Source organism: Oncorhynchus mykiss, chromosome 8, assembly GCF_013265735.2.
Source record: "Oncorhynchus mykiss isolate Arlee chromosome 8, USDA_OmykA_1.1, whole genome shotgun sequence".
Lineage (NCBI taxonomy): Eukaryota > Metazoa > Chordata > Actinopteri > Salmoniformes > Salmonidae > Oncorhynchus > Oncorhynchus mykiss.
This window is the reverse complement of record NC_048572.1, coordinates 45,921,354-45,946,341: the sequence shown is the minus strand read 5'-3', so window position 1 is coordinate 45,946,341 and position 24,988 is coordinate 45,921,354. Positions and strand designations below refer to the sequence as shown.

Below are 24,988 nucleotides of genomic sequence, written 5' to 3'. Positions count from 1 at the left end.
CTGGATGACCCATATCCAGGCATGGATCATATATCAACCACAGTATTGAAAGGTATTGTTCATTTGTTTATCCCCGTCTACCTTTCTTTTTAGCAAGCTAACGTTAATATGAATTGGAAAGTTGGCAAACCAAGTTAGCATGCTAATTTGAACTAGGTAACGTTGACTGTTAGCAGTTAATAACTGCACGAACGGCCATTCGTTGAAAACACTTGATCTTTGGTTAGATTGAGAGTACTTTATTGCCAGAAATAGTGTTAATGAGGTGTAAATGTGCCCTAATGACTGACACCGTGGATAATTTAGCTTCGCCGTCTTTGGCGACCTTTCTATTGACAATAGAAAATTAATAGAAAGGGCGCCAAAGACGGTGAAGCTAAATTATCCACGGTGTCAGCCATTGTCTACAATCTTAGCTAGGCAAGCAAAGATGAACTACGATTTTCAATATGGGAGACAATTTAGCGTTAACGTTAGTTTCATTAGCTTGCACTATCTTTTGGTTTAAAGTAATTGACGTCAACGTTAATGATATACTGGTAGTCTAATTTTGTTAGCTAACATTAGCTAGCTTGGTAAATTATTCCTGCATCAATTGGAAAGGGAAGACAGTATGCTAATGTCTCATAACCTATATCAACCTGACACTTTGCGTCTATAAACTATGATTTAGTTGCTAATTACTTAACTCTTTACCATGTGGTTAAATGTGTTTTTCAGCTGCTAATATAAGCACAGACATGATCCGATAACCTTTAATAAATAGGCAGGGTGTTTGTTTATTATAAGAAGGTTTAAAGCACTGTTATGTTTATTATCTTCCCATTGGTCTTACATTTTCACCTTGACCACCAATGGACTTTGTTGTTGATTTTGCATCCTTCGTTCTGCCCATATACAGCCTCTGGATATACTGAGTCCTCAATAAAGAAGTGAAAAGAAATGAGATTCTTTCTTTCTTTAATCAAGCCAATCTCATTTCTAGTAGTAGTACAAGTACATTTATCTTAGTCAGGATTACTCATTTCAGCACAATATGCTATTTTTCTGTAAATTCCTGGGAATATTGCCTTATTTCAAGACGATTGCAATAGCATTGGATTCTAAATTTAAGCACATTTTCCTACATATTGAGAAGATCATTCTTAAATATTTTCTTGGTATCCAGACAAATGTACTTGTTTTTAGTGTAGCTGTACTGGTTTTAAGATATATTTACTAAACATACAGCCTTATTTCAAGATGATGGCACTAACATTTGCTGAATTCAAGCACATTTTCCTACATATTCAGAAAAGTATTCTTAAATCTTTTGTTTGTATCCAGACAAATTACTTGTCTTTAGTCTGAACGCACAAGGTTTAAGATTTGCTGTACGTTCTTTGAGACTAGATATTTTTACTTGTTTAAAAAATTTGGGCAAGTAAAATGTTCCTGTTCTGTTAATAATTTAGCTTATTTTAAGTAATATGTCCCTCATTTTATTGCTTTTTTTGTTTGTTTTTGAGAGCTGGGAAAATGCTTACAAGAAAGAAACGGATGAAGACAGAGTCAGAGAAAGAGTTGTCAATTTCCATTGTTACTTGAAATGTTAAAAAGGGAAGAAAACAACATGTTTCTAAAATAGCTAGCTACTATAGTCACCACTAGAATCATAATTTTTTATTTTATTGAGCAGGCCAACAATGCATTCGAAATGTATTCAGACCATTTCCCTATTTCCACATGTTGTTACATTATACCCTTTTTCTAAAATGGATTGAATAATGTTTTCCCTCATCAATCTACACACATTACCCTATAATGACAAAATGAAAACAGGTTTAGAAATTTTGGCAAATTTATATCATTTACATTTTTAAAAAGTATTGCTGTGAGACTCTAAATTGAGCTCAGGTGCATTCTATTTCCATTGATCGCCCACCTGTGGTAAATTATATTTATTGGACATGATTTGGAAAGGCACACACCTGTCTATATAAGGACCCACAGTTGACAGTGCATGTCAGAGCAAAAACCAAGCCATGAGGTCAAGGGAATTGTTCCCGTAGAGATCCGAGGCAAGATTGCATTGAGGCACAGATCTGGGGAAGGGTACCAAAAAATATCTACAGCATTGAAGGTCCCCAAGAACGCAGTGGCCTCCATCATTCTTAAATGGAAGAAGTTTAGAACCACCAAGACTCTTCCTAGTGCTGGCCGCCGGCAAAACTGAGCATTCGGGGGAAAGGTGAGTTAAATGTTTTTCAGCGGCAGGGACTGGGACAGTGGTCAGGATTGCGGGAAAGACGAACGGAGCAAACTATAGAGAGATCCTTGATGAAAACCTGCTCCAGAGCACTCCGGACCTCAGACTGGGGCGAAGGTTCACAGCCAAGACAACGCAGGAGTGGCTTCGGGACAAGTCTATGAATGTCCTTGAGTGGCCCAGCCAGAGCCCGGGCTTGAACCGGATCGAACATCTCTGTAGAGACCTGAAAATAGCTGTGTAGCGATGCTCCCCATCCAACCTGACAGAGCTTGAGAGGATCTGCAGAGAAGAATGGGAGAAACTCCCCAAATACAGGTGTGCCAATCTTGTAGCGTCATACCCAAGACTCAAAGCTTCAATCACTGCCAAAATGTGCTTCAACAAAGTACTAAGTAAAGGGTCTGAATTCTTATGTAAATGTAATATTTCTGTTGTTTTTTTACTAAATGTAATTTTATAGAAATTGCTCATAGGTAACTACACTGAACAAAAATATAAATGCAACATGTAAACTGTTTGTCCAATGTTTCATTAGTTGAAATTAAAGATCCCAGAAATTTTCCATACGCACAAAAAGTGTATTTCTCTCAATTTTTTTTCACAAAGTTGTTTACATTCCTGTTAGTGAGCATTTCTCCTTTTCCAAGATAATCCATCCACCTGACAGGTGTGGCATATCAAGAAGCTGATTTAACAGCATGAGGGACAATAAAAGGCTTCACAAAAATGTGCAGTTTTGTCACACAATACAATGCCACAGATATCTGAAGTTTTGATGGAGCGTGCAACTGGCATTCTAACTGCAGGAATGTCCACCAGAGCTGTTGACAAAATGTAATGTTAATTTCTCTACCATAAGCCGCCTCCAACGTAATTTTAGTCCAACCGGCCTCACAACCGCAGACCACGTGTATGGCGTTGTGTGGGCGAGCAGTTGGCTGATGTCAACGTTGTGAACAGAGTGCCCCATGATGGACGTGGGGTTATGTTATGGGCAAGCACAGGCTAAGGACAATGAACACAATTGCATTTTATCGATGCCAATTTGAATGCACAGAGATACCGGGACAAGATCCCGAGGCCCATTGTCATGTCATTTATCCACCACCGTCAACTCATGATTCAGCATGAAAATGCATGGCCCCATGTCGCAATGATCTATACACAATTCCTGGAAGCTGAAAATGTTCCAGTGAGTATGGCCTGCATACTCACCAGACATGTCATCCATTGACCATGTTTGAGATGCTCTGGGTCGACGTGTACGACAGCATGTTCCAGTTCCTGCAATATCCAGCAACTTCACACAGCCATTGAAGAGGAGTGGGACAACATTCCACAGGCCACAATCAACAGCCTGATCAACTCTATGTGAAGGAGATGGGTTGCGCTGCATGAGGCAAATGGTGATCACACCAGATACTGACTGGTTTTCTGATCCTCACCCCTACCTGTTTTATAAAGACATCTGTGACCAACAGATGCATATTTGTATTCCCAGTCATGTGAAATCCATAGATTAGGGCCTAATGACTGTAAATCAGTAATATCGTTGAAATTGTTGAATGTTGCGTTTATATTTTTGTTCAGTGATCTGTTATTAGAAACTCAACCAAGTTAACCCAGATGGTACCCTTTTTGGGGTTGCGAGCAACAACACTGAGTTGAGATTTCGAAGAGTGTGCATTCACATGTCGGGTATGTAATTAGAGCCTACTGAGCCTCCCAACCTTTGAAATCGCAGCGCATCCACAAGAGATTACAACCTTGTGACAGTTATTACTGAATCAGATGCAGCTGAGAGTAAACACCAAATTGGTGAATTTAGTGGAAACTCGCAACAATCATGGCAACAAGCATTTACAGATTGAAGAGACTATTAAACGTGCAATCTGGGATTGCTACATCTATATTTGTACTGAATTAATTAATTCTAGCCTACTGTAGTGATTGTGTGTGTGTGTGTGTGTGTGTGTGTGCGCGCGCGCACGTTGGCATGTTCCCTGTAATCCTATTGGCTACCGTTGTTCATGGGTATTTCATATAGTCGGCATGCGCCCAGTGATTGTCAGTTGATAAATGGATTGCTTGATGGCTTAGCGACACGTTATTGGAACACTCTCCATCTTGTGCCAAAGCTGAATGTCCTTCCCCGTGTCCTTATTACAGTGTAACTATGAGTTATTACAATTAACTACGATACTTAGTGTCATTACACTGTAATAAGGACCCCTTTAAAGGAAGTGTTACCGGTAAAAAGGTAAGACTAACAAGACATGAATAGCATTGAATGTTTGTATAGACTCCAGTGTTCTTCAATCTACATTAAAATGACTAAAAACCAATAGAAACTTTGTAGACATGATAATGGACCTACACTACGGTTCAAAAGTTCGGGGTCACTTAGAAATGTCCTTGTTTTTGACTGAAAAGCCAATTTTTTGTCCATTAAAATAACATCAAATTGATAAGAAATACAGTGTAGACATTGTTAATGTTGTAAATTACTATTGTAGCTGGAAATGGCTGATTTTTAATGGAATATCTACATAGGCGTACAGAGGCCCATTATCAGCAACCACCACTCCTGTGTTCCAATGGCACTTTGTGTTAGCTAATCCAAGTTAATAATTTTAAAAGGCTAATTGATCATTAGAAAACCCTTTTGCAATTATGTTAGCACAGCTGAAAACTGTTGTTCTGATTAAAAAGCAATGAAATTGGCCTTCTTTAGACTAGTTGAGTCTCTGGAGCATCAGCATTTGTGGGTTCAATTACAGACTCAAAATGGCCAGAAACAAAGACTTTACTCTGAAACTCGTCAATCTATTCTTGTTCTGAGAAATGAAGGCTATTTCATAAGAGAAATTGCAAAGAAACTGTACAAAGCTGTGTACTACTCCCGTCACAGAACAGCGCAAACTAGCTCTAACCAGAATAGAAAGAGGAGTGGGAGGCCCCGGTGCACAATTGAGCAAGAGGACAAGTACATTTTGAGTGTCTAGTTTGAGAAACAGATGCCTCACAAGTCCTCAACTGGCAGCTTCATTAAATAGTACCCACAAATCACGAGTCTCAATGTCAGCAGTGAAGAGGGGACTCCGGTATGCTGGCCTTCTAGGTAGAGATGCTCTGTCCAGTGTCTGTGTTCTTTTGCCCATCTTAATCTTTTCTTTTTATTTGCCCAGTCTGAGATACATTCAGCAGTCCAGCAATTAGTTAATGTGTGTAAGTGTGTGTGCTGCAGGTTTAAAGCTACGAACACACAGGCTTTGCTCTCATAGGGGGGCTGTGCTTTGGCAAATTGGTGGGGTTATATCCTGCCTGGTTGGCCCTGCCGGGGGTATCGTCGGACAGGGCGAAAGTGTCCCTCGACTCCCCTGTCTCAGCCTCCAGTATTTATGCTGCAATAATCTATGTGCCGGGGGGGCTAGGGTCAGTCTGTCATATCTGGTGTCCTGTGTGAACTTAAGTATCCTCCCTCTAATTCTCCCATCTCTCTCTTTCTCTCCCCTCCCGGAGGACCTGAGCACTGAACTGTTCACCGGACGTGCTACCTTGTGCCGGACCTGTCTCGACCTCTGGGTGCTCAGTTATGAAAAGCCAACTGACATTTACACCTGAAGTGATAACCTAACCTCTCCCCTCCCGGAGGACCTGAGCACTGAACTGTTCACCGGACGTGCTACCTTGTGCCGGACCTGTCTCGACCTCTGGGTGCTCAGTTATGAAAAGCCAACTGACATTTACACCTGAAGTGATAACCTATTGCGACCCTCTTCAACCACTGTGATAATTATTTGAACCCACTGATCATCTATGAACGTTTGAACATCTTGAAGAACGATCTGGCCTTCATGGCCATGTACTCTTATAATCTCCACCGGGCATAGCCAGAACAGGACTGACTACCCCTCAGAGCCTCATTCTTCTCTAGGTTTCTTCCTCAGTTCCTGCCTTTTTAGGGAGTTTTCCTAGCCGCAGTGCTTCTACATCTACATTGCTTGCTGTTGGGGTTTTGAGCTGGGGTTCTGTATAAGCACTTTGTGATATCTGCTGATGTAAAAACGGGCTCCATAAATACATTTTATTGATTGATTGATATCCCTTCCACACTTTTGGGAGGGAGGGTGGATAATGAGCCTGTTAAAACAGATGTTAGCAATGTCCCTATGCACTTTGGCAGCTTTCATGGCTGGGATAAGTTCTTTCCTCTTCTGGCTCACGTTGAGAAAGATGTACGTTCCTCTCAAGTTCTTGGCCCTTTCCAGAACAGCTACCTTGTCCTTGAACCTCAGGAACATGACCACTATCGACCTGGGCCTGTCACCTGGGCTGGTGGTAGGTTTTCCAGTCCTGTGGGTTCGCTCGATCTCAATCTTCCTGTGGTCCATCTTCAGTTTCTCAGTGATATTTTCCCCTACTTTGTCCTCAGAATCGGTCCAGGACTCGTGGAGATTCTGCAATTCTGTCCACAACAATGTTGTTCCGCCTTGATTGTCCCTTGAGATAATCTGATTTCTCTGTCATTGCCATCATGGCCATCATGGATTCAATGACTTACATATTGCGGTCATCTTACTGTTTTCTTCAGGTTCTATACCTCTCTGGTCAGATTGTCCATTATTTTATTAGTGGACCATTATCTGACTTGAAACTATTTTCTTGTTGTTGTAGCAACTGCTTGTAGAACTATTTTTGTTCATTTAAAATATCGTTTACCTCTGATAGAGAGACACCACTATCCTCAATGATACTCCCACCGGCTTTGGTCTTGGTAATGGTAGCAATGTAGGCATTGCTGTTAGTCCACGCAGTTCTAGACAGGGCAGGTCACAGATGGAAACAGCAAGAAACAGCAGGGATTCAAACAGTCACACTCCCGGGACCATCCGTGTAAATTGGTGAGCTATATGGTACCAAACATCTGATTTGGAAGTTAACAATGAGTTAGAAGATTCTAACAGTGATTGATTCTGATTCTAGCAATGAGTTAGACATGAAGAATCCAAAGAAATGGTCAAAAACCACCCACAGAACCTCCATACTCCATGCCAATCCCCAACAACAAGTTGATAGTATCACTTCTCTATGTCTGACAAGTAGTATGGAGCTGCGGCTCAGAGTATTGTTTCTTCATCCTATGCCTTGTATTCCTAGTGAATTTTGTGATGGTTTTTAACCCGCTATGTGAAATTAGTCATGGAAGTTGTTAGGTTTATGTCCCATCCTACATTCTAATATGATCAGGTATTGACCACTAGATGGTGCTGTTCCAGGTGAAAAAAATATATTTTATTTTTTTAAATGTTTGTCATTTAGCAGACGATCTTATCCAGATCGAATTACAGGAGCAATTAGGGTCATGTGCGTTACTCAAGGGCGCATCTACAGATTTTTCACCTAGTTGGCTTGGGGGATTCAAACCAGCGACCTTTTGGCCGCGTAAGCAGTCTATGGACAAGGTATGACAACAAAACCCATGCGTTGGTTTTGTGGTCCACCGTTTCAAATGGTAACTTTTTAGCATTTGTGGCACAAATCCAATGCAAGTCAATGGTACTTATACAGTGCATTCGGAAAGTATTCAGACCCCTTGACTTTTTCCACATTTTGTTACGTTACATTCTTATTCTAAAATGCATGAAATTGTTTTCCCCCCATCAATCTACATTCAACAACCCATAATAACAAAACAAAAACAGTTCTTTAGAATTTTTTGTACATTTATAAAAATATATAAAAAATTTACATAAGTATCCACACCCAGTAATCAGTACTTTGTGAAAGCACTTTGGCAGCGATTACAGCTCGAGTCTCCTTAAAGATGACGCTACAAGCTTGGTACATCTGTATTTGGGGAGTTTCTCCCAATCTCTTCTGCAGAATCTCTCAAGCTCTGTCAGGTTGGATGGGGGAGTGTTGCTGCACAGCTATTTTCAGGTCTCTCCAGAGATGTTCGATCAGTTTCAAGTCTGGGCTCTGGCTGGGCCACTCAGAAACTTGTCCCAAAGTCATTCCGGTGTCGTCTTGGCTGTGTGCTTATGGTCATTGTCCTGTTGGAAGGTTAACCTTTGCCCCAGTCTGAGGTCCTGAGTGCTCTGGAGCAGGTTAATCTGAAAAATGTCAAGAGCTTTGAAAGTTTCTTCAAGTGCAGTCGCAAAAACCATCATGAAACTGGCTCTCATGAGGTCTGCCATGGGAAAAAAAGACCCAGAGTTACCTCTGCTGCAGAGAAGAAGTTATTGAGAGTTACCAGCCTCAGAAATTGCAGCCCAAACAAATGCTTCACAGAGTTGAAGACACATATCAATATCAACTGTTCATAGGAGACTGCGTGAATCAGGCCTTCGTGGTCGATTTGCTGCAAGGAAACCACTACTAAAGGACACCAATAAGAGGAAGAGACTAGGAAGTGGATAAGCATCTTTAACAGTGTTCTCGGTTAACCTTCTGTAATCCACACAGAACCTGATTGAGCAGTCCTTTCTTACTACATCACTGGTGCTGCCCATGGACTGCTGGATGGGTTAACTATTCCCCTATCTACCATGTCCTGCAAATGCTTGTCAAACTCTGCTTCCAGATGAACATGCACCCACCTCAACGCTTGTTTGATAGGCCTGGTGTCCCCTGTGTCAATCCTATGCTGGACTAGTTTTGTGCAGCCCAAGTCAAAATCGAAACACTCCCACATACCTTCCCACCATTTCCTTTACAACTCTCAGCTGCACCTCAGTTCGCTGCAATCTATGCCCAGCGCTTGCATTAACTGTTCTACGTCACACTTTGTTGTGGTGGGAAAATATGTCGGCTGGTTAGAATCCTGTAGGTTAGCAACAATACAATCTTCACGACCCTTCTCCCAGATAGAGAAACGCCCCAGTTCAGTGCCCTCCCTCAGTAACTGTGAATCCGGATTCATCACACGCACTGGCAGTTTCTCCTTAACTGAGCTGCAAACGCTACATGCTACCAACAGGTTACTTGTATCAGTGACTTTAACACAGGGCTCAAGAAGACCCTCCGTTTTGTAATTGTTTACTGTTTCAACTTTACCAGTTATAAACATTTCATTTCTGGAAGGGATAACCGGATAACCAGATAACTGGATAACCATCATCGTCACTTTACACCTTCCCCCTGGCGCTCCCCTGAAAATCAGCGGAATCTGCTTCCCCAAAACACAACATGTTTTATTTCTCAAATCAGGTACAGCCCCGTATTTTACCAGGAAGTCTGTCCCTATCAGTGCACACTGGTCTGCGTCGCTAGTGACTACAAAATCCTAGGTCAGATTCAAACTGTCGATGTTCATGGACCAGCTCCCCAGGACTGAGAGAAACTGTCAGTTTGCTACTTTAATTGTGCTGTGGTATGGTTGCAGTGTACCACTCTTACCTCCAGTAGCAGTTCTCCATACCTATTTGTGTACCAAAGAAACCTGGGCCCCCGAGTCCACCATGACCTCACACTCGAAGTCAGCCATTTTGCACTCCAGGTAAACCCCACTCCCCACAACACTTGAAGTAATCCTGGCTGTGGACTGGTCAGCTGTGTATGTAGTTGAAGCCCATGCTGCGCTGTCCTTTTCCATGTAAGGACAGTGTTTTTTCATGTGTAACATGCCAGCAGGCCCTGCTATTGGTCGATGTAGGCCGTCCTGTCGCTCCCGGGTAACATAGATCTCCCTCTCTCCTGGTCCGGTCTGTATCCTCCCGCGGAGTCCGCTGTTGCTACTGTAGAAGACCCTGAAAACGCTCTGGAGGCAGAGTAACCTCGCTTGTCCCACACATGTTCACGTTGTATTGTGCAGCGTCTTTGCTTTCCAGAAATTCTAGCTGCCTTATCTGATCAATGTCTGCAGCAATGCGAACTGACATAACCTACTGACCACAACCACACAACTACTGACCACTACTGACTACAACTACTGGCCACAAATACTGAACCACACACCTACTTACCAAAACCACTGACCACTACTGACCACAACAACTGGCTACAACCACACAACTATTGACTACACAACTACTGACCACAACCAACCAACTGCTGAAACACAACATCACAGCTACTCACCACAACCACTGACCACTACTGACCACAACTACTGACCACAACCACACAACTGTTAGCTGCTAACAATCAATAGATAAATCTGGTACTAAACAGCTTTTACTAACCAACAACAGCTGCACATTCCAATAAAACTAAATTAAGTTTTGAAGTTCACTTTCCTTGCTTTATCTAACATGAATCTAGCAAGTGCAGTGCTTATTTAGTTTTATAGAAAAAAACTTTTTGCATGTTTCTCTCACTGGCTTTAGCAATGGAAGGAGCAGGGTTACCAAGGCAACTGTTGCCTAGCAACACGTGCCTCCGGAGGGAGACAATATTTTCATAGCTCCAAATTCCTGTGATTTCTGACCGAACAGTTAGCGTTAAGATCCAGAATGCTTCCCTGGACGACCTGGAATGACATAGATAATATTTCTAATGATCACTAGCTTCATCTTCCTTCTCAGGATCATGCTCCATGCTCTAAATAACTCAACTGGCTAGTTTGCCTGTCTGTAAAGAGAAGGGCGGGCTGTACCCCTGTGATTGGATAGAGCGAAGCTGTCTTTGTTCACTCGCTTCATACTTCCCCTGATAACTTCTCACCAGTCATGTGCTAATGGTTTGCTGATTAACCTAGCTTTAGGTGGCTGGTTGTAACTTTGTAGCTTGCTGTTTAGTAGCCATATCTACAACTGAAAAGAGAAAAGGTTTTACAATAGGGATACAATAAATCTCTGAATGTAAAACCTCTTCTATTTTTAGTCATAGATATGCTACCTGTAGTTGTTTAGCTAACTTAGCTAGCTAGCTAGACTAGTTAACTACCAGGGTTTCCATAAGCCAGTAATTGGCTGTTTTTGGCTGCAAAAAAACCGAAAAGCAGATAAAATTGATGCCGCCCAAATTGAACGGTAGAAAAAACAAACTGTAGGCGGGCTATCAGCGCGTCACCAACCACTTTACAATGTGAGCTGAAGGCATTATTCCTTTTGAAAACTGTTAATTGTTTGAAACCTGAATGTTTTACTTCATCATGAGGCATGTCTCCGACCATGGCTACATAGCCTAAATGAGCGCATGGAACTCAAAGATGGCCAATGCAACCTTTGGCCTATAACTTCCATTGTCAACTACTGTTACTAAAAATACATAAAGCCGACAAATAAAAACAGTAGAAAATATACTGATGAAAATTCTGGTTCATTCCATCACATTTATCTCTCTGCCTCCCTTTCTATCTGTCTTGTCTTGAGCTATTGAAATGCTATATTATATCAAATCAATGGTACGCGATGTGGAGTTTAGCTTTGACTCCCAGGAGCCGCCACAGTTTGGTCATTACAGCTGCCGAAAAAACAAATTCCTCTGTCACTGTCCACGGTTTCTCCTGGCAGGCCGAATAGACTGAAAACGTGGTTGAGCAAAAGTACTGTTGTGGTTTCCGCTGTGTCATTGGTTGCGGGCAGGCACTCCACCCTCTTTGTGAATGAGCAAGTCACTGTGAGGAGATACTTGTTGCCTCTTGCCGACCTGGCAACTGGGCCGACCCAGTTGATCTGGATCGAGCTCCAGGGGTAGGACACACCCTTGCGCTGCAAACTAGACACCCCCTCACGTATTGTGCCACATCTTGTTCCATGTGAGGCCAGTGGGCCATCTGTCACAATGTTTTACATGTAGCCTTGACCCCCCTATGGCCTCCACATGGCTCGTCGTGGGCATGAGCTATCATTATCCCACCTACAAGTGTGAGGTGCTTTTTAGTTGCGTACAGCGAACGCAAGTCGTGTGAGCCTGCCAAGGCCAGTTCGTACACTGGATCAGACAAGAAAGCCATCAAAGACGTGAGGAACTCATCTTGGTGTTGCATTGATAACAGGTCACCATTCAGGAATGAATGCGTTAGCAACACATTATGTTCGTGCGAAGACATTTCCTGTGGTGGTACATGGATACGCGTTACAGCAGACCCCGTGGGCGCCTCGGTGATCATTGCATCTCGAGCATCGAAACACCCAAGGGGTGCTGTGAATTGCACCAGATTTCGCCATGCTGTTGACATGGTCGTTGCCAAGTTTGTCACGACCAGGTGATTTGGAGTGTCCCTTGACTTTCTTCCAATAAACCTGTATGCCGTGTTTGGTTATGAGGTCATCGCAAGCTAGAATGAGCTCTTTGTTTTGAACTTCTTTGCCACTTGTAGTAGTCATGTACTTTTGTTTCCAAAGCGACAAGTGGCATAGTTTGAGTCGGTGCAGATTACCAGTTCTGACAAGTCGTATTTCATCGCTGTTTACAGTGTGATCAGTACGCCAGCAACTTCTGCGAACTGGCTGGTCTTGTTACCTAGCTGAAATTGAAATGGTGTGCACGGAATGTCGGTGTGCCATACCAATCCAACACCAGCTTGCAAGTGGTCTAGATGACGGTAAGAACAGCCATCCACAAATGCCATCAGCATGCCAAGACACACGTTCTCTTCAAAGTAGTGATAGTTTGAAGGCAATGGCGGAGCTATGTCACACGGGGGGTGGGGTGAAATCAGTGTCTAGATACAGTGCCTTGCGAAAGTATTCAGCCCCCTTGAACTTTGCGACCTTTTGCCACATTTCAGGCTTCAAACATAAAGATATAAAACTGTATTTTTTTTGTGAAGAATCAACAACAAGTGGGACACAATCATGAAGTGGAACGACATTTATTGGATATTTCAAACTTTTTTAACAAATCAAAAACTGAAAAATTGGGCGTGCAAAATTATTCAGCCCCCTTAAGTTAATACTTTGTAGCGCCACCTTTTGCTGCGATTACAGCTGTAAGTCGCTTGGGGTATGTCTCTATCAGTTTTGCACATCGAGAGACTGACATTTTTTCCCATTCCTCCTTGCAAAACAGCTCGAGCTCAGTGAGGTTGGATGGAGAGCATTTGTGAACAGCCGTTTTCAGTTCTTTCCACAGATTCTCGATTGGATTCAGGTCTGGACTTTGACTTGGCCATTCTAACACCTGGATATGTTTATTTTTGAACCATTCCATTGTAGATTTTGCTGTATGTTTTGGATCATTGTCTTGTTGGAAGACAAATCTCCGTCCCAGTCTCAGGTCTTTTGCAGATTCCATCAGGTTTTCTTCCAGAATGGTCCTGTATTTGGCTCCATCCATCTTCCCATCAATTTTAACCATCTTCCCTGTCCCTGCTTAAGAAAAGCAGGCCCAAACCATGATGCTGCCACCACCATGTTTGACAGTGGGGATGGTGTGTTCAGCTGTGTTGCTTTTACGCCAAACATAACGTTTTGCATTGTTGCCAAAAAGTTCAATTTTGGTTTCATCTGACCAGAGCACCTTCTTCCACATGTTTGGTGTGTCTCCCAGGTGGCTTGTGGCAAACTTTAAATGACACTTTTTATGGATATCTTTAAGAAATGGCTTTCTTCTTGCCACTCTTCCATAAAGGCCAGATTTGTGCAATATACGACTGATTGTTGTCCCATGGACAGAGTCTCCCACCTCAGCTGTAGATCTCTGCAGTTCATCCAGAGTGATCATGGGCCTCTTGGCTGCATCTCTGATCAGTCTTCTCCTTGTATGAGCTGAAAGTTTAGAGGGACGGCCAGGTCTTGGTAGATTTGCAGTGGTCTGATACTCCTTCCATTTCAATATTATCGCTTGCACAGTGCTCCTTGGGATGTTTAAAGCTTGGGAAATCTTTTTGTATCCAAATCCGGCTTTAAACTTCTTCACAACAGTATCTCGGACCTGCCTGGTGTGTTCCTTGTTCTTAATGATGCTCTCTGCGCTTTTAACGGACCTCTGAGACTATCACAGTGCAGGTGCATTTATACGGAGACTTGATTACACACAAGTGGATTGTATTTATCATCATTAGTCATTTAGGTCAACATTGGATCATTCAGAGATCCTCACTGAACTTCTGGAGAGAGTTTGCTGCACTGAAAGTAAAGGGGCTGAATAATTTTGCACGCCCAATTTTTCAGTTTTTGATTTGTTAAAAAAGTTTGAAATATCCAATAAATGTTGTTCCACTTCATGATTGTGTCCCACTTGTTGTTGATTCTTCACAAAAAAATACAGTTTTATATCTTTATGTTTGAAGCCTGAAATGTGGCAAAAGGTCGCAAAGTTCAAGGGGGCCGAATACTTTCGCAAGGCACTGTAAATACAGGCCCAGACTGTGTGTGGAAAATGATTTAAGACAGACTCTCTCCAATACAACCCAACCTTGTAGAGTTATGTGCATCCTTTCAAGCATACCCTTCTCATTAACCTGTGGTGAGTTATTCCAAATTTTTGATGAACAAATAAAGTTTTAAGATGGCTAAATAAAGAGCAAAATTATTGATTATTGAATTTCAAATGATTGATTATTTCTATATTATTACTTGTGCCCTGGTCCTATAAGAGCTCTTTGTCACTTCCCACGAGCCGGGTTGTGACAAAAACTCACTCATTCTTATGTTTAATAAATGTATCGTATAGTGGGTGTGTGTGGCAGGCTTACAATGGTGGCAAAAAACAAAATTTGAGAGTGCTCTGACCCTGGTGCTGGAGGGGGTACGCAGCTGGAGGATGATGGTTTGAAGGGGTATGGGACTATAAAAAGTTTGGGAACCACTGCTCCAGATGGTACCTTAGGGTGGTATTTTGCTGCATCGCAGAGTCCACCTGGGAGCTTAGGGTATTTATATTAGACACTTGAGTGTCGCACTTGCTCTGTTCGGCCTCATACTTATCTGTTATGGTTTGGAGGGAGAGGTCTCGAGTGCGGAGCGGGAGATTCAATGATGAGATGTCCTCCGCTTGCTTAGAGGTCACTTTTCCCAACGTTGTCACCTGGGTCCTCTCATCGTTCATTAGATCAGCGACTTTAATGAGTTTTGCTGTTTTGTCCTCCAACTTGATCATTGTGTTCATTAGCTGATCGTCTTTTGTCTGCAGCTTTTGGAATAGAAACATTATTGCTTTGAGTGGTCATTCAAAACTGCTTGAAGGGCATCAAGTTGCTCGCCATTGTTTTTAGCTAGCTCGTCAGATTCATCAAGTTTTGTGTGGACTTTGTCGTATTTATTTTTGGCTAAATCGAAGTTGTTCCTGTAGAATACGGATTTGTTCAAGAGTTTGTGCAAGTTCTTTGTCGTCAGATCTTTCAATTGTTATTTTCTCAAATGCAGTTCCTCGGCTAGCAGTATCGTCTTTGTCGGCTTTAATCGATAACTTCCTGGTTCTCTCCACCTGTTCCTTCATCTCCACAGTTTCCTGCTCGTGTCTCTGCTGGGTACTGAGGTATTGGAGCACTGTCCATCTCTGCTGGTGGGTATAGTTTAGGGATAAACTGGAGAGAACCTTCACAAGGCCTGTGCCTGATGGTCTATCACAATTTCTGCAGTTTTTTTTTTTGCTTATGTCTTCCTAATCTAACATGTTCAGCCCTTCGACATAGTTAGGATTTGCGTTGCTGCAGAGGTCAGCGATCAATCTTTCCGTGGGTGAGTGTTCACTTATTAGCGGGGCACCCCATCCGATAACTAATAATCATAATAATGTGTAGGCTATTTGGCAATTCAACTTTAATTAACTTGAAAGTGTTGCATCTAGGTTAGTGTGGAAAAGTTTAAAATGTTTCATTGGTTGGAACAAATCAGTTTGGATATTATCCAACTGATCAACCTGAATAGGTAAGTTTGGCCATTTTAAATTGAATGAAACATGATATCCAATCAGTTGAGATGGATTGGATATCATACAGTTTACCCCATTGTAATAGGTGTGAGAAGACATGTGATTTTACATGAATTCCTACCTCCCATAATTACTGGTAATATGTCACCACCAGGGGTCACTTCTCCCTGAAAGCTGAAACCACACAGGATTCCAGCAAAGGTGGGACTTCCAACAATACCAGGTCAGTAATGTCGGAGTTGGCTCCAATGAGCTTGCAAAAGCAACTTGAATTGATTCATCAATTGTAATGATGAATCAAACCTGTATAGGTTATTTGGGAATTAAACTTAAAGAACCTGAAAGCGCTGTATCTAGGTCAATGTGGAAAAATGTCTCATTGGTTAGAACAAATCGATTTGGATATTATCCAAATAATTAACCTGAAAAGGTAAGTTTGGCAATTTTAACCCCTTTGTTAAATTGAATGAGACACCGATATCTAATCAGTTGTGATTGGCTGGATATCAGAAGAGTAACCACTTGTTCCAAATGTGAGACAACGTTGGGCCTCAATGGAATCTATTTAAAAATAATAATAATAATATTGGGGATTAATTACCACCAGGGGTCACTGATCGAAAACGGGAGTCCCGAAAAGGCGGAACTTCTGTCGCCCAAAGGTCACTGATCCCAGAAAGGGATCAAACAGGATTCCCGCACGGAGCGGGATTTCACCGTAAACAAAGGAAAATGGCTACTCTTCCTTTGTTAGCTTAGCATCTAGTGCAAGCTAGACCTAATTGTACCGGAATCTCCCTTCTGAGTAAAATAGGGTCCACTTTAACAGGGAATGGGTTTACTAATGATGTCTCACGTTCAACCTTTTTTGGCATTTCCTTCACTAGCACTGTTGTACCGGAACACGCGGTAACATAAAAGAAAATACCTGCCGTTGGTCTACTCACACTACTGATGGAGAGATAATAAGTCAGTTTCGGTCAAACGACTATATCTACTAAAATTGACAAATTTGGCTGGTCCATTTGTCCTCGCTCAAGAAATTAATTTATGACCGAATCTACTCACTCCTGAAACGCGAGAGACAGAAATAGTACTACGTTTGGCCCAACTAGTCTATTCCTCAGAATACCCCAACATCGGCTAACCCATACTTCCTAGCTCGTAGCATTCATTAAATCCCCTACACACTGACTTTTCGTCAGATATACAACACCGGAGTCAATCTCTCCCTACTAGTATCTGGATGAAAAGGAACCATACACATGCCATCTCCTGCCTACAGCCCTATTGGTGTATAACGTATCTTGCTACACAATTCCTATAGACTGAATTCAACAGTAAAGCCTAGTTTTATCTTAGATTCCTCCAATATGTCGTGAAGTGACTATCATTAATCTGATGATTTATTTATTTGATCAATTAAATATGTTTAATTGATACTCGATTAAATTAATAATGTAACAATGAACTCATTAGGAATTTGGGGGCACCATGGGAAAAGTTTTTTAATGAGTTAGCGTCTCCCGAATTAATTCAAGAATATGTAGATATCATAACAGTCACTAATGAATAATTCCCTCATATCAGTCTCATTCTGAACGTCGTAGACTTTGTAAATCTGCACAAACCAGGGTCTCACTGATCATTCCATACCACACAAATTGATTTGATTATTTATTTACTAACAAACTAAATGATAGCATAAGATACACACACACACACACACAAGGTATAGGTTATTGATTGGAAACTTAATACGACGACAAGTCCGTAGCGGACTAGCACAATATGACACTTGTTACACAAGATGGAGATTTAAAGGGAGAGAGAGAGCGAGAGAGAAAGAGAAGCAACACTTGGATACATTTGAGAACTACACTCGCAATAACACTAATACTTTGCCCCGAACTGCTGCTCTTTTGGGTAAGAAGTAATGCATGTATTTACGTGTTGAATGTCTTCGTCAGGTATCTCTGTTGGACCCAGGCCTTCGTGGAAAGGGTTCCACTTATTTCGGGTGGCCTTCTCCTTCATTCTATGGTGTAAGTCTCTGATTGTCCACAGGAGGTCACAATGTCCTTCTTAGTTGTCTGTTTACTTGCACTCGTTCTGGAAGAGTGGTCTCCTGAGGACGGCTAATCAGCCGTGGTGATGAGAGCACTGTAGGACATGATGATTTGAAGAGAATAACAGAATGGTCCTACTTAAATTAATCTCCTTAAATACAGTACTTAGAACAGCTACTCAGCCGTAACATTGATTGTTAAGAGGTTCCTTTGTCTTCTTCAACCTTGTGTTGCGTTCCGGCGTGGTGACTATCGTAGACCTTGCTGCAGCTGTGGTCCATTTTAGTCTGATATGTTAATTCTTAACTCAATCTTTTTATATCCTCGAGTAAAACAGGGGGAATTTTGTCATTCTCACACACTCTCTGGGCTCCCTGGGGTGTGGATAGTTTCAAGGCAAGGTATCAGAATTAGTATGATCTCGTTAGAGAAATAAAGTCACAATCCTATCGTCACAAAAACATTCTCTTTATCCTTGATATTTCCTACAAAATGTAAAGAATGTAAACCTGATATACACAGTGTAAAAGCTCTTGAAGTTACAATATTTTCGTTATAATGTCTTTATAACAATTTTAATCACAAAATAGACATTCATTTTCCATATTCAATCTCTCATCATTCCCAGCATTCAGATGTGTAAATATATTGTCCCAGTGTCCATTATTTGATGTTAAAGTTTTGGGCGGAAAATTCTTCTGTAACACAAAGACTTTCCATCTGCCCAAATCTTCTGCTGCCTACAATTTAAGATCAACATGAGGTGTTATGGTATAATGCATGGCCCCATGTCACAAGGATCTATACACAATTCCTGGAAGCTGAAAATAACCCAGTTCTTCTATGCTTGCATACTCACCAGACATGTCACACATTGAGCATGTTTGGGATGCTCTGGATCAACGTGTACGACAGCATGTTCCATTTCCCACCAATATCCAGTAACTTCGCACAGCCATTGAACAGGAGTGGGACAACATTCCACAGGCCAAAATCAACAGTCTGTTCAACTCTATGCGAAGGAGATGTGTCACGCTGCATGAGACAAATGGTGGTCACATCTGTGTCCAACAGATGCATATCCATATTCCCAGTTGTGAAATCCATAGATTAGGGTCTACTGAATTAATTTCAGTTGACTGATTTCCTTATATTCCTTAACTGTAACTCAGCAAAATCGTTTAAATTGTTGCATGTTGCGTTTATATTTTTATACAGTATAGTAATGGTGTGCTATGAATATGGGAACAAATACTAAACTTTTTACTACTGTCATCGGGTGTATAAGAGGCGAAGTCAGGTGCAGGAGAGTAGCGTGATGTAAACAGGCGCACTTTTATTTTAGTTCCAAAACGAGGGCACTACATAAATCAAATGCGCTCAAAACACGGAACATAACAAAAGTAAAGCTCGTAATAAAACACCACAAATAACATGAAACAATTACACACAAAACATGATGGGAAACAGAGGGTAAAATACAAGTAGATTGATTGGGAAATGAAAACCAGGTGTGTATGGAAACAAGACAAGACAAATGGATATATGAAAAATGGAGCGGCGATGGCTAGAAAGCTGGTGACATCGATCGCCGAACACTGCCCGAACAAGGAGAGGAGCCAACTTCGGTGGAAGTCGTGACAACTACTTTAATACACATATAGAGTGCATTCGGAAAGTATTTAAACATTTTGTTCCATTACAACCTTTTTCTAAAATGGATTCAATCGTTTTTTCCCTCCATCAATCTACACACAACACACAATAATGACAAAGCAAAAAATGTTTTAGACATTTTTGCAAAATTATATTTAAAAAAAACTGAAATATCACATTTACATAAGTATTCAGACCTTTTACTCAGTACTTTGTTGAAGAACCTTTGGCAGCGATTACAGCCTTGACGCTACAAGCTTGGCACGTGTATTTGGGGAGTTTCTCCCATTCTTCTCTGCAGATCCTCTCAAGCTCTGTCAGGTTGGTTAGGGAGTGTTGCTGCACAGCTATTTTCAGGTCTCTCCAGAGATGTTCGATCGGGTTCAAGTCTGAGCTCTGGCTGGTCCCTCATGGACATTCAGAGACGTGTCCTGAAACTACCCTTGCGTTGTTTTGGTTGTGTGCTTAGGGTTGTTGTCCTGTTGAAAGGTGAACCTTGCCCCAGTTTGAGGTTCTGAACACTCTGGTGTAGGTTTTCATCAAGGATCTGTCTGTACATTGCTCCGTTCATCTTTGCCTCGATCCTGACCAGTCGCCCAGTCACTGCCGCTGAAAACATCCCCACAGCGTAATGCTGCCCACACAATGCTTCACCGTACAGATGGTGCCAGGTTTTCCCCAGATATGACACTTGGCATTCAGGCCAAAGAGTTTAATCTTGGTTTCATCAGACCAGAGAATCTTGTTTCTCATGGTCTAAGAGTCTTTAAGTGCCTTTTGGCAAACTCCAAGTGGGCTGTCATGTGCCTTTTACAGAGGAGTGGCTTCCCTCTGGCCACTCTACCATAAAGGCCTGATTGGTGGAGCGCTGCAGAGATGGTTGTCCTTCTGTAAGGTTCTCCCATCTCCACAGAGGAACTCTGGAGCTCTATCAGAGTGACCATCGGGTTCATGGTCACGTCCCTGACCACGTGTGGATATCTGAAAGGATTGGACAGGTGTCCAAAATATGGAAACAATTCCACTTGGTCTATCAGAGTGCAAGATGGAGCTACCATGCTCCACCTAGGTAGGGGCTAGGATAGGGATTGATGTGGAATCCCACATCAGCAGCACATGTCCATCCCCAGGCCTCCCCCCAACACACACACACACACACACACACACACACAAACACAGCTCAAGTTTTAGACAAATCTTAATTGGGAACCTACAGTACTTGGAATTGTGTGCCAATAGAACTAATAATAACAAATTATTCAAGTTATTATGCTTAACTCAGAATAAGTTTAATATAATATTACCTTATCATATACCTTCTGTATCACTGCATACACATCTGATGTACACATTCTACATTTACAATTGCAACTGCAATTATATGTAGGCTATTATTGTAGCACGATATTTTCAGCTTTTGGCGTTGACTTTTCAGGTTTTAAAAGGCACGGAATGTGAAAGTAGTGCCTATGTGTTTAATCATATAGGCAGAGGGGTATTTGTTTAGGCCTACCACTCATTCATGTACTGTATGTTTTCTATATAAGACTATCCACACGGGCTCATGTCCACGAAAGCTTTGACGCAACCCAGAAGTGTTTTCGCTGTTCACAAGCAAGCGACATGTACAGTGGGGGCAGGGTTGGAGCAAGTCTACGCCTATAGGCTACATTGTATGTCTGTTTGAAGCAGAAACGGGATAACAATATCCTGCTCCAGCTAGGCATCATGTTGATATATTGTCATGATAAATACAGTATAACTAATCGTAATATACAAACCAGAACATATAATAATCATTATACTAAACTGGGACGTTTGGTTGAGTGTGTGCATTTTTGTACTGTGGCTTTAAGAATTGATCCTCCCCTCCTTCCTAGTCCGTCATCATTTCTCTGTCCTAGGTGCTAAACTGAAGCGACGCTCATCCCGTTGCAGTATCAGCAGCCATGGCCGAAATAAAGACGGGGATTTTCGCCAAAAACGTCCAGAAACGGCTAAGCAGGGCGCAGGAAAAGGTAAAGCGTTTAACACATTTCAAATCGACATCCAGTGTATCAAGTTGTTTTTGCTTTGTGCTAAACCGCGTTTGTGCTCAGAGGAGCGGTTCAAGGATTGTTCTCGGGGAGCTGGGAGGAGCAGGTGTATGGATGGATGTGTGTAGAAATTGTAGTCGGCGTAGGCTAATCGTGCACGGATAAGTGAATATGTCTCATGATTAAAATACCTTCCCTGATATATTTTGCTTGACTATAACAGCATTTATGTTCTAGCCTCTGCATTTAGCCTAGATGCATGGCGACAGTTGTAATGTCGCGAATGCAATATTATCCCCTACTGCCATTTCACAGCGAGGCTTTGAAGGCTCCATTACAGTATCCACTTTAATATACGAACTAAATGAACGGAAGGCCCTTAGAACGGAGGTTGGGCCTTATTTTGAGGTTAGAGGCCAACACACTGCTTTTATGAAGCCTGACAAATGGGAATGAGCCTACATCAATCATATAACGAATATCACGTCAACTAAGTGTCATAGCGACGTCTGAAACATTTCATTCGGTGTTAAAGATCAGCCTCCTCCATTTCGAGGCATGCTTGTGTTGTTTCATTTACATTTCGCTCATAGCCCATTTAAATACATAACCTTAATTCAAGCTGTGTGTCAAAACCGTGTTTTTCTGCAAGGTCAGGGGAAGGGGAGATGGTGAGATGGGGAATGCCCTGCTCACTGCAGCACGAACGATATAGCGGTGGTTCTCTTCCCTACTCGTGCTCAACGATGCGTTTTTAGGCTGTGGCGTAGCCTATATGCCTGCGTTTACAGTAGTAGAGATAATACTCAGCCAATCCTTTCTATTTAAGAACGGGTATTTTTAGGGCCTTGCTTGTATTTACAGACTCCAGGTAGACTAATAATGGAATTTTAGCCAAAAGCTTGAAAAAGGGAAACTGCCTAGGCTAGGGGCGGCCTAGCAGTTAGAGAGGCGAGCCAACAACTGGGTTGCCAGTTTGAATCCCGGGTCCGATGGGAAAAATCCCTCGGAAAGTGAGGCAACGGGGGTTGCTGTTATCAAATCCTAGATGCCATTGCCTGCCGTTGTGCCCTTGAGCAATGCACTTAACAAAACAACAGCTCACTGGGCGCACAGTGTGAGTTCTGCTCCAAAAACATGTACTATATGTGTCTTTCAGAGGGTTTGCGTTCAAAGCGGAAGTAAAATTTTGGTCGGACCTTGTGTGCAATTGACCAATAAAGTAATCTTAATCTATTGTTTTACAGGCTTTGTCTTACCGAAAATGGGATCTATGTTTATTATGGCTTGTATCTTTAGGCAAGCTAGTCATTTTTACAGGGCAATATTGAATGGTTTTAGCCACCTGTTTTGGCCTGCCTCAATTAAATTGTACATGCAGAGCAAATTTGGTTTGATATGAAATGGGACGTTGACATGAACACGGATGCAATTACAGACAGTCTATTAGACATAATACAATTGTATCTACAACCATGACAAAAGACTGCACACCGACCACCTATCACCCTTCTTTCAACTAGCTGATGGTCAGGTCAAAATAAAAATCAATGGCCTGTGAAGCTGGTAAAGAGACTATTCCCTGGTTCTAGATCAGACACACGCACACACAGACACAAACCGCAGTAAGAGGATTGTCTTTCTTTTAATATCCCCTCGTGCTACTGTTCTCCTAATGGCAGACTCGAGGTGAAGAACGTGCGGAACAGTCTTAGTTAATATATACATTACAGCCAAAACAGCTTTTTAATTACACCTATTGCTTGGCCCAAGTGTATGCGGTAGCCTAGTTATTAAACCCACGGTATTCCCAAACAAATGTTTTCTGAACTCAAGCACAGGTGGAAACATGAGTTTAATACCTCTCCTCTAAATTCAATAGCGTTGACAGACGCACATGGGCCTTTTGCTGTGGAAATTCACGATGACACGCGGTCAACATTTTTATTGAACATACATTTGTTTCCTGGAGGTGCGTCTGCCATATGACAAAGCTGCATCAACATGTCTAAAATCTGTGGGGTGGCAGGCATGATGTGTAGACCGTCTACCTCTGAGTGTGCTGTCCATGGTGCTGAAATCACCACTGTTCTGGTGTAACGTTTTTTTTTTGCCTAAGTAAGGGACGTGTAAGGTTTATGAAAGGTTTTGGCTTGCAGTATACTACACTTACATTCTGAGTGCTTTTTCATTTGATATTCAATATGCTATTCTTATTCTATTCTAAGACAAACCTTCCATTTGAATGCATATTGAAGTTCATCATAAGTATTCAATAAAACTTTATTGAATGAATGCACCTTTTTGTCAACATCAGGCCTGCTCATATTCTATAATCAGCTTTACCCTAGATGTTACCACCACAATCCAATATTACTTTATAATGGATTATACCAACAAATGTTTTACACCCACTTTTTGCCATATCTACTATCTAAGCCTACGTGAAAGTGTCTGCCATCAGGCCTGGAGGGAAGCAAAAGTAATTCCTCTACCCAAGAATGGTAAAGCCCCCTTCACTGGATCTTCACTCGGAACAAGGAAGAGCTCGGTTTTGTTTGATTGGGAAGTTTGTTGTTTACAATATATTGGAAAGTTCTTGGTAGCTACCTAGCTTCTTATGTTGGGTCCCACGACGCAGTTGGCACCAGTTGCTGGGACTGCTTGTATCTTTCCAGTGATCCTGCTGACCAAGGACGGGTCTAAGAAGCTATTTGGCATCGCAGCTAGCCTAAATGCTAGCCAGCTGGATGCCAAGTTAGCGAGGTGTTCTTGAGTGCAGCCTGCGACGCAGTTAGCCATTGTGGCTGGGACCGCGGATTGTCCCGGGTTTGTGGCCGTCTAGATCCCTGCTGTTTATTGTTTTCAATTTTCCCCGTGACCTGCCCTATCTGGAACTGCAAAGGGTAACAGCCTAACATACATTGCTAGCTACCATGACATAGACCAAAGCCGGCGGGAGTACCGTTGAGGACAGTGTCAGTGGTGTCTCTCTATCACACGTGAAGGATCTTTTAAAGAAACAAAAAGAGACCTATAAGCAGTTGTTACAACAACAAGAAAATAGTTTCAAGTGTTTTGTCCAAATACTGGTGGATTCTACGACCTGAGCAGAGAGGTCCAGGACCTGAAGAACAGTTTGCAGTTCTCCCAGGGTCAGCTCGATGAGTTAAAACAGGAGAACGGAAAGATGACAGCAATCTGTAAGTCAT

General features: G+C 42.0%; 1 protein-coding gene across 13 annotated transcripts in view; it reads left to right on the top strand.

Moving 5' to 3' along the window:
- Positions 1-21,611: 21,611 nt before the first annotated feature.
- Positions 21,612-24,988, top strand: part of amph (amphiphysin) — a 131,483-nt gene continuing 128,106 nt past the window's right edge. For 11 of the 13 annotated variants that reach the window (XM_021612625.2, XM_036985497.1, XM_036985495.1 and 8 more), the window contains exon 1: positions 21,612-21,758. In XM_021612625.2, coding sequence (XP_021468300.1) covers positions 21,690-21,758 — 69 coding nt within the window. In that variant the 5' untranslated portion in view covers positions 21,612-21,689. The remainder of the gene's footprint in view (positions 21,759-24,988) is intronic. The other 2 variants (XM_021612626.2, XM_021612624.2) reach the window with 1 other exon arrangement.